The sequence below is a fragment of the Puma concolor genome, unplaced genomic scaffold (assembly GCF_028749965.1).
Source record: "Puma concolor isolate L17-30 unplaced genomic scaffold, mPumCon1.1.hap2 unalloc_scaffold_26, whole genome shotgun sequence".
Lineage (NCBI taxonomy): Eukaryota > Metazoa > Chordata > Mammalia > Carnivora > Felidae > Puma > Puma concolor.
Window position 1 is genome coordinate 423,159 of NW_028240232.1, and position 10,613 is coordinate 433,771.

The 10,613-nt window shown below is 39.4% G+C and overlaps 1 protein-coding gene and 1 long non-coding RNA gene across 3 annotated transcripts in view; one reads left to right on the forward strand and one right to left on the reverse strand.

Annotated features, from left to right (window-relative positions):
* LOC147571476 (pleckstrin homology domain-containing family M member 1-like) overlaps positions 1 to 10,571 on the forward strand; it is a 32,640-nt gene extending 22,069 nt beyond the window's left edge. Inside the window, exons 6-7 of one of the 2 annotated variants that reach the window (XM_086696345.1) lie at positions 8,695 to 8,879; positions 9,167 to 10,571. In XM_086696345.1, coding sequence (XP_086552471.1) covers positions 8,695 to 8,751 — 57 coding nt within the window. In that variant the 3' untranslated portion in view covers positions 8,752 to 8,879; positions 9,167 to 10,571. The remainder of the gene's footprint in view (positions 1 to 8,694; positions 8,880 to 9,166) is intronic. The other variant, XM_086696344.1, reaches the window with a different exon arrangement.
* Positions 5,770 to 6,962, reverse strand: LOC147571477 (uncharacterized). Its single transcript, XR_015247354.1, has 2 exons — positions 6,659 to 6,962; positions 5,770 to 6,033 (listed from the first exon to the last, which is right to left on the reverse strand). It is a non-coding gene; the product is annotated as an uncharacterized LOC147571477 (long non-coding RNA).
* Positions 10,572 to 10,613: the final 42 nt, after the last annotated feature.

Here is a 10,613-nt window from a genome sequence, read left to right on the forward strand (position 1 = left end):
TAAACATGAACACTACAAACCATTAAACAGCTACTAAAATAACAAAACCTGAGTTGTAACTATTTATCCCCCCACCAAAAAATAATAAAACGTACTAAATCAACCCAAGAGCAGGAAGAAAAAGAAAAAGAAACAAAGAACAGATGGGATACATAGAAAAGAGTAGACAGTAGCTTTAAATGTAATCCTATAAATAATTACATTAACTATAAATGGTGCAATCACCTAATTAAAAGATAGAGTTGTCATACTGGATAAAAAAGCAAAAGCCAACTATATGCTGTCTATAAGATTCATCTTCAATACAAAGATATAAGTAGGTTAAAAATATGGAAGAAATTATGCTTTGCTAACACTAATGAAATGAAACCTTGAGTGGCTATATTTACTATAGGACAAAGTCAATTTCAAAGCGAAGATATTACCAGGGATAAATGAGGTTATTCCATTGTGATAGAAATGTCAACTAATAGAAAAGACATAACTTAAAAATTTATGTATCTGATAATAGAACTTCCAAATATATTAAGGAGAATAGGAAAGAGGGACACATAAGTACACAATTATAGTTGGAGATTTCAATATCCCCTCTCTCAATAATTGACAGAAAAAATATATAGAAAATGAGTAATGATACATCAGACTTGAAAAATACTACCAACCTACTTGACCTAGTTGACATTTATAGAATACTCCACACCAAATCAGCAGACTACATATTTTTTTCAAGTGGGCACATAATATTTATCAAAATAGACCATATTCTCATCTATTACCAGAATTCATTGGCTATAAAACAAGCCTCAATAAATTTAAAAGGATTTCAGTCATCCAACATATTGTTCTGTGACCACAATGGAATTAAATAACAAATTAACAGATCTGTAAAATCTCCAAATATTTAGAAACTAACCAATACACTCCTAAGGAACCCTATTGGTCAAATAAGTCAAAATGGATATTAAAAACTATTTTGTACCGACTGAAACTGAAAACACATGTCAACATGTGGGATGTTGCTCATATAGTATTCATCTTCCCCAGTGTCCACTTTTAAGAAACTAGAAAAAGAAAAGGAAATTCATCACTGAGTAAGGAGAGAAAATGGAATGATAAAGATCAAAGCAGAAATTTTTAAAAAGGAAAACAAAAATAGAGAAGTCAGTGTAATGAAAAGGCACTTTTTAGAGAAGATAAGTAAAACTGATAAACTTCTGGCCAGATTTATCAAGAAAAGACAAGAGAAGACACAAGTTATCAATATCAAAAATGAGAGGAATAACATCACTACAATTCTACAGATACTAAAAGGATAATAAGGGAATATTATAAAATACTTTATGTCAACAACTGCAAGATGAAATAGATTCCCCGAAAGACATGAACTACTCCAAAAAATAAGTATGTAATTTAAGTAGCACTATTACAAAAATAAAATCTGTAGTTTAACACTTTCTCACAAAGAAAGCTTCAAGCCCACATGGCTTCACTGGTGAATTCTAGCAAACATTTAAGGAAAACATAATGCCAATTCTGCACAAACTGTACTAGAGAATTGAAGAGAGGGGACTACTTCCCAACTCAATTTTAAGGCCAACATTCACCTTATGAAAAATAGATCAAGACATTAGAAGAAAGGATAGATAGAAGATCTCATATACTGCTGGCTGGAATGCAAAATGGTACATCCACTTTAGAAAACAGGTAAGCAGTTTCTTAAACAGTTAAATATACACTTAGCATATGATGTAGCAATCCTGCCATTAGGTATTTTACCCCCTCCCCCCCTCCCCCAATGAAAACATATGCTCATACGAAGACCTGCATGTAAGTGTTTTAAGCAACTTTATTCATAAAGGCCAAAAAGCTAGAAACAACTCAAATGCCCATTAACTGATGAACGCATAAACAAACTGGTATATCCTCACAACTGCAATACTACTCGGCAATAAAAAGGAAATGAACTACTGACATGTGCAAACACATGGATGAGTCTCTGGGGTGCCTGGGTGGCTCAGTCAGATAAGTGACCGACTTTGGCTCAGGCCGTGATCTCATGTTCCGCAGGTTCATGCCCTATATTGGGCTCTACGCTGACAGAGCCTGGAGCCTGCTTCGGGTTCTGTGTCTCTCTCTCTCTCTCTCTCTCTCTCTCTCTCTCTCTCTGCCCCTCTCCTGCTTATGCTCTCTGTTTCTCAAAAATAAATAAACGTTAAAAAGTTAAAAAAACACATGGATGAATCTCAAAAGGATTATGCTGAAAGGAACCAATCACAGAAGACTGCATACTGTATGATTTCATTTATTTATTTTTTTAAATGTTCATTTATTTTTGAGAGAGAGAGAGAGATGGAGGGCAAATGGGGAAGGGGTAGAGAGACAGGGAGACACAGAATCCGAAGCAGGCTCCAGGCTCTGAGCTGTCAGGACAGAGTCCGATGCAGGGCTTGAACTCACGAACCGCGAGATCATGACCTGAGCTGAAGTCGGACGCTTAACTGCCCGAGCCACCCAGGTGCCCCTTGTATGATTTCATTTATAAGACACTGTGGAGAAGGCAAAACTATAGGGACAAAAATTAGGTTGGTGGTTGCCAGGGCTGGTGGTGACAAAAGGGGATTGGCTGCAAAGGCACATAGGGGCCTTTTGGGGTGACAGAAATGGTCTACGTCTCAAATGTGGTGGTGCTTACATAACTACACGTTTGTCAAAACTCATCAAACTGTACGCTTAAAAAGAGTAAATTTTATACCTCAATAAATCTGACTTAAGAAGACAATAAAACAAATCTAAATCAACAACTAAGTGAAAATACACATAAGAAAAATCAACTTACAGTGTTTCCAAATTCAAGGGTCATCATGAGGATGCTCTCAACTGTTGTAAGTGACACCTGTGTTGATCCCATGTCTCTGAAGGAGAAAGCCCAAACATGCGTGATTTGAACCCAAGGATAAAAATTCTGTACCTAAAAAGATACTTAACAACATGTGGTTACTTCAATTCTGGCTTCTTTGTCAAGTCAGCTCAAGAGTTTTCTTGCTATGGACAATAATTTCAGAAAACTCCCAATGAAGACATTTTATGTGCATCATCAAATTAATCACCTTGGTGCTCAACAGTACAATCCTTTTTACTCTTATCCTCATTTTCATTCTCAATTGCATCCACCTCTCTTGATTAGTCTTTTTTTCTTTTAATATACACCTTACTCCACTTTCCACTTTGAGATAAATGGTATTTCTACCTACATCTGCAAGTCCCATGTCTCTTATGTGTTCTTCAATACTATTCCTTCCTCTGCAGGCTATCTTGCCCATATACGTTTTTTCTTTGCTAATAATGCTTATTTCAATAACCGAGTTAAAACTTAAATTAGGACTTTTTCCCAAAACGCAAAATACTTAATCTTTTGATGACAACAAAAAAGATCAGAAATCATCTCATGAGCCATGAGATTGTTGCAATACTTACAAATATTTTAATGCTGGCAACTTAAAAAGATAGGAATCTTCAACAGCTGACAGAGGGTTACGACTGATAATTCTGAAAAATGCAATGGAATTAAAATGATCTGCATTTCCAGTAATGACTACCACGAACGTTTATGTTCATTTTGGGGGTATGGAACTGGAAGGTTAAAACTAATCATTTTCTGCCTTTGCCTATAAATCACCCTTACATTCTGTAAAGCACTCTTCCTTTGGGAACTACCCAGCTCTCTGGACGATAAAGTGGAGAACAGAAAGAGAAAAAAAAATTTTTTTTTTTTTTTTTTTTTTTTTTTTTTTTTTTTTTTTTACGTGGACAGCAAAGCCAAGATATGCCAAAGAACTTTTTGGGCTGAAAACCCTAGAAGTGACTATGCTGGTAGGAAGCCCAGGCTCTGTAGGAAATACTGTTTCTAGTGTCCTCTATAATTCTAGGTGCTTTTCCTTTATCTCTAGAAATGTAAAAAATTCCACAGTTTAAAACACCCGGTTAAAGACAAAAATAGGACCAATTCCTCAGTTTGGGGGCCAAAGACAAAGGGATTAATTTAAGAGGAAATGGTGAAAGCTATACCCCCACCATGTGTATTCTCCTATGACAGCCTTTGTTAGGTGGCATATGATCCCGTTTCCTTATCCATCTCCTGGACTGCCAGCTCCCTGAGGGCAGGGACCATACTCTATTGTCATTTTTGTCCCTGTGCCTGACAGAGTGCTTGTTATTTACTAGTTACTTAGTGAAGGCTTGTTGAATAAATAACATTTTGTCACTGCTTGACACAAGTTTTTATTCCAAAATGCTGAGTAGATTTTCTTCTCAGTTCTTTACAGCAAAAATAAAGTGAAGGAAACAGGAAGAAAGAAAAGAAAATCTGCCTTTAGGTTGACTCTGCTCAAGAATCATCACTGTACTTTTGCAAAATTATAAGGATAATCATCACAACCAATACTATTGAGCTATGGGGCATCTGTGATCAGCATTTCACATTTAAACCTCACAATAACCTTATGTGATAGATACATCATTACCCCATTTTACAAGTGAGGAAACTGAAGTACAGAGAGGTTGTATAATTTGTCCCAGTTTGTCCAGCCAGTCAAGAAGCAGAGATGGAATCTGAACTCAGTTCTGACTCCAAAGCCTGTATTTAAATTGTATGGAAAAAAGGGGGTTTAAAATAGCCGTTACCTTAAACTTAACTTTGAGAGCATTAAATATAGAAACACTTTGCTGAACTTCATCTCTCCATCTGGGAGAGCTTCTCTAAGAATTACATTTTCTATTTTTATTCCTTTCCTCTAATCATCTCCCATGATTAAGTATTTAATTAGCCTGTGATCATTGAGACTTTACAGATTTCATTTCTTATTTTTTTATTCTATTTTTTGAGAGAGAGAGTACAAGAGTATGAGTGAAGGGAGGCAGAGGAAGAGAGAGAGAGAGAATCCCAAGCAGGCTCCATGCCCCGTGCAGAGCCTGACATGGGGCTTGATCCCATGACCGCAAGATCATGACCTGAGCCGAAATCAAGAGTCAGGCAGTTAACTGAGCCACCCAGGTGCCCTGAGACTTTAGAGATTTTAAAGCCCTGTTACAGGTGAATCAGTGAAAATGAGAGAGGAAGGACGTCTGAAAATTCATCCTTCCGTAAAAGCAACAACAACAACAACAACTAGCAAAAATGGTCAAAATCAACTTTCTCAGAACTTTGGAAATTTTAACCAATGGGCTTGCAGCAACCCGGAGAGCATGTATTAAAGAAAAAATTACTAATTTCTATAAGAACAGTGAGCTCTGTTGTTTTAACTTGTCCTCAACCTCTGCTCTCCATCCTGATGATAACCTTAAAAATTGCCCACATCCCAGGGGAACAAAATGGAGCTGAAGTTCCTTAAAGCCTCATTCCCAAAGAACAAACTGTCATTGTTTTACCTGTCTAGTGGGGTCCCTAAAAAACTTCACTTGAAAGCCTTGCCCTTGACCTCACTGAGAACTGCACAGTGCTAAAATAGCCTCTTCCCAAGGGGCCTTTTTTGAAAACAATTATAGATAAATGTTTTAATCTGGCAGCTATGTGAGGCAATTGATCACAAGACAAAAAATAGCCTAAACAAAAAGCCTAAAAGGGAAAAGCTGAGAAATGAGATGTCCATAGGGACTTTGAAATGCTCCAACATCTTCCTGGGTAACTAGAAGACCACAAGACATATTCCTGGGAATGTAGAAAAAAAACCTTAGCACTAATAAATGAGTTCAGCAAGGTTACAGGACACAAGATCGATATGTAAAAATTAGCTTTATTTCTATACATCAGCAATGACTATTCCAAAAATGAAATTAAGAAAACAATTCCATGTATAACAGTACTCAAAAGAATAAAATACTTAGGAAAACATTTAACCAAAGAAGTGCAAGAATCACACTAAAAACCACAAAACGTTGTTGAAAGAAATTAAAGAAGATTGAAATAAACGTAAAGATATGCCATGTTCACGGATCAGAAGAAAATATTGTTAAAATGGCACTATACCCCAGATTGAACTGTGGTTTCAGTATAATCCCTATCAAAACCCCAACTGACTTCTTTCCAAATATTGGCAAGCTAATTCTAAAATCTGTATGTCAATTCAAGGGACCGAGAATAGCCCAAAATGATCTTTAAAAAAAAAAAAAAAAAGTTTATCTATTCATTTTGAGAGACAGCGAGCATACACACCCGTGCAGAAGAGCAAACATGAGCGAGTGTGAGTGGGGAAAAGTGTGAGCAGGGGAGGGGCAGAGGGAGAAGGAGAGGGAGCATCCCAAGCAGGCTCCATGCTGTCAGTGCAGATGGCAACACGGGGTTCCATCTCACAAACTGTGAGGTCATGACCTGAGCTGAAATCAAGAGCCGGCCACTTAACCAACTGAGCTACCCAGGGGCTCCAAAACGATTTTGACAAAGAACAACCAAATGGGGAGACTCACACGCCCTGGTTTCAAAACCTACTTCAAAACTACAGTAATCACGGTGTGGTACTGGCATAAGAACAGACATGTAAGCTGATGGAACAGAACTGACAGTCCAGGAATAAATCCTCACATTTATGGCCCACTGATTTTCAACAAGGGTGCCAACACCATTCAATGTGGGAAGACTAGTGTTTTCAAATGATGCTGGGACAACCGTATATCCCCATACAAAATAATGGAGTTGGATTCCTACACTTCACACCATATATAAATATTAACTCAAAATGAGTCAAAGACCTAAATGGAAGAGCTCAAGCTATAAAACTCTCAGGAGAGAAATCTTTATGACCTTGGATTTAGGCAACAGTTTCTTAGACATGACACAAAAAGCACAACAAACCAAAGGAAAAATAGGTAAGCTGGACTTTATTTAAAAATAAAAAAACAACCCAAAACTATCATATGTCTGATACAAGTCTAGTATCCAGAATATCCAGAATATATAAAGAACTCTTAAAACTCAGAAAAAGACAAATAATCAAATGTTTAAATGGGTAAAGGATTTGAAGAGACATTTCGCCAAAGAAAATACATGAATGGCCAATAAGCACATGAAAAGATGCTCAATGTCTTAGGTCATTAGGGAAATAGAAATCAAAGCTACAATGAGATACTACTCTACACTCACTAAGATGGCTATGATCGAACAGAGAGACAATGATAAGTGGTAGCAAGATTTGGGGAAACCAGAATCTTCATACATTGGTGGGAATGTAAGATGGTGTAGTCACTGTGGAAAACAGTTTGGCAGTTCCTCAAAAGGGTTAAATATAGAGTTACTACATGACCCAGCAATTCCACTCTTAGGTACGTACCCAAGAGAATTAAAAACATATGACCACACAAAAACTTGTACATGAATACTCATAGCAGCATTATTCATAAGAGCCAAAAAGTCAAAATAATCCAAATGTCCAATAACTCACGAATGGATGAACAAAATGTGATTGGAGCACCTGGGTGGCTCAGTCGGTTAAGCATCTGACTTTGGCTCAGGTCGTCATCTCACAGTTCATGAGTTCGAGCTCTACATCAGGCTCTGTGGTTTTGGATCCTCTGTCCCCCTCTCCCTCTGCCCCTTCCCCGCTTGTGTGTGCGCTCTCTTTCAAAAATAAATAAACATTAAAAAAAGAATGAAGTACTGAAACATGCTACAACCGGATAAATCTTGAAGCCAACAAGCTATGTGAAAGAAACTAGACACACATTTCGATGAAATGTCCAGAATAGGCAAATCCATAGGGGCAGAAGGTAAATTAGTTGTTGCCAGGGGCCTGGGGGGAGGGGAGAATGGGGAGTAAAGGCTGATGGGTATGGTATTTCTTTTGAGGGGGGTGATGACAATGTTCTGGAATTAGCAGTGATTACTGTCTATCAAAGTATACCATTGCACTATATACTTTATAACGTTGCATATTCTATTATGCGGACTATATCTCAATTTGAAAAAAAAAAAAAAAAAAAGAACCACGTTGTGATAAATAGAGAACCAGTTGCCAGAAGATAAACATGTTAGTAGGTGGAGAAAAGGGGAGCGAAGATTCAAACTCTTCCACAACGGAGGTCAGAGGGAGTTAGCGGTGCGGCTGGGAGCCATGCGTTTTTGTTCCTGCCTTGGAAACTCCCCTATTCTTCCTATTCCAGCCCATTCTTCTACGTTTTTTCAGGCCCATTAACATGTCGGGTTTGTGTAACACTAGTTAATATCCAGTCAGACAATGTTATGAAGAGAAAGAACGTGAGTGTCACATGTCTGGTTAAACACAGTTCCTCAACCTTGAGGCTCTGAATGTCCTTTGGCTTTGAAACAATAACAATGGCATTCATACCTACAAGCTTACTGGTGGGCTCTGTGCAAGTAAGCTCTTCCACGTGTGTGTCTTCCCCTGCCCACTGCTCCCCCCCCGCTCCACCCCGCGCCCACCCCCGGCTCCCTATTAAGAAAGACTATGAAGAGTTATGCAGCCAAAACAATTTAGTAGTTCGTTATCCTTCCCCCCAACTATCTCAGTGCTCTACCCCCACTGTCCCCCCCTCTTTCCTGGTAGCTCACCCATGGCCTTATACCCATCGGCTCAGTGCTTCCTCTTACCCAGGCAGCCCTCCTGCTGAGATGAATGCCCCGTGTTTATCTGTAGTGAAAACAAAATACAGGCCACTCCAAATTATCCTATTTCCTCCTGTCTTTAGTGCTGCCTTTTCTTCATGGAGCTATTGTGCCTGAGCCAAGGGGAGAATGAGAACTGACCCGACAGGTTACCTCTGCTGGACCGACAGCAATTGTTTTTCCACAGACTGCGATACGAACGAACGGTGGACATTGCACTAGAGATCATCTCCATTTCCGTTCAATTCCCTCATCTTACAGATAAAAGGTGTGCTGACTCAGTCTATTGGCTTTTGGATATTCGTGGGCTTATCTTTATGGGAGTCAAACATAACAACAGTTATCCTCAAAGACTGTCTCATAATCAAAGTTGAAGAAATACTGTTCTAGGTATTCTTTTGTTTTTTAAAAAACTGTATCTTATTTGAAGAGGAAAACTCAAGTATTTTTGCAAAAGCTTTCTGTTGCAGAGCAACGGGACAGACTAAAGGTAGCTCACAAAATAAGGGAACATTTCTTACGTGTTATTTTTTTTTTCTCCAAATTCTTCTACAGAGGTCCAGACAGATGGGCTACGTTTCCTTTCTATTAACTGAGGAGACAGAGAAGACTTGAGGACTGAAGCTTGTCACCACTGTCCTGAATGTACTGAAATCCTAACAGCTTTAGCTGAAAAAATGTCCAAAGCAGGCAGTGAAAATAAATTTCAAATAGGACAAACTCCAAACTCTCTACGCTGGAATCCCAAGGCATGGAGGGAAAACTGGCTCGTTGGAGGAAAGCAGTTGAAGAGATAAGTGGAGTGATCTAGACCCTATTCCAGTCTGTTTGAAGTACCTGGGGATAGAATAACCCCTTTCCTTTATTCATCTACATAGGTCCATGAGCCATGAGAACGTGACTCCCCATGGGAAGCTCCTCAATGCAAGACATCTAAGGGCATCACGTAAATCCTTTCTCAGGGGTTGGGCGGGGGGAGGGGCGAAGCCTAAAGAATCTGAAATGGTGAGCCTATGTTTTAATTAAAGTTCTGAGAATAGCCTTGAAGAGGAGTTTCTGGCAGTGAGGACCAGCCCAAGAAGCAAGGGCCCTGGAATCAGGCAGACCTAGGTCTGAATTCTGGCTGTCACTTCCTGGTGAAGGGACTTAAGTAACGAACGTCTCCGAGTCCTTTTAGCAGCATTTACCTCATAAGGCAACTTGAGGATTAAAGGAAAGAGCATGTGCAAAGCACCTAGCATAAGGCTGGGCACAGAGTGGGTGCCTAGCAGTGACGATGTGATAGTTACACCAGGCGGTGAGCAGGAAGCCTGGGGATGCCCATAGGTGGCATGGCCAGGAACTCCAGAAGCATAGGGAAAAGGAGCTCCCTGCTTGAAAGGTCCTATTCCAGTGAGAAGCTGACTCCAAGGGACGACGCCCAAAAGGCCAGTTGTCATTCAGGTCCTACCTAGTGCCAGGGAATGCGGAATTGTATTACTCGCGAAGCTTCTGAAGTGTTTCTGTCACTTATTGACAGTGTGAACCTAGGCAAGTCACCCGATGTCTCTGAGTTTCAAGTTCCTCATCCCCAAAATGAGGATAATACTACCTGTGTCACAAGAGTTGCTGGAAAAACGAAAATGAAGTGCCGTGTGAGGGGCCACGTCCGGAGCACTTCCCACGTGCCAGGCTCTATTCTAAGAGTTTAAGACACATTGTCTTACTTGCAGCACAAGCGAAAGGTCTTAGCATAGTGCCGGAGCGCAGTAAATACCTAATAGAGGTCGGTATTAAAGAAATGATATGGGGCGGAGGAGCAACTACCATGCTTCCCAGAGAAAGAAGATGCCTTGGTATATACGTGGGAAGACTCAGATGCAGCTGGGAGAAGAAAAGTAATAGTTGGGTATGACTATGGCAAAGCTTTTGAACTACCACACACGGAAAATAATAAAAGTTACCCTAAATCACCCCAAAAGGACAGCCCTGAGTTGTTATCTTCATCCTTAACGTTTATGCC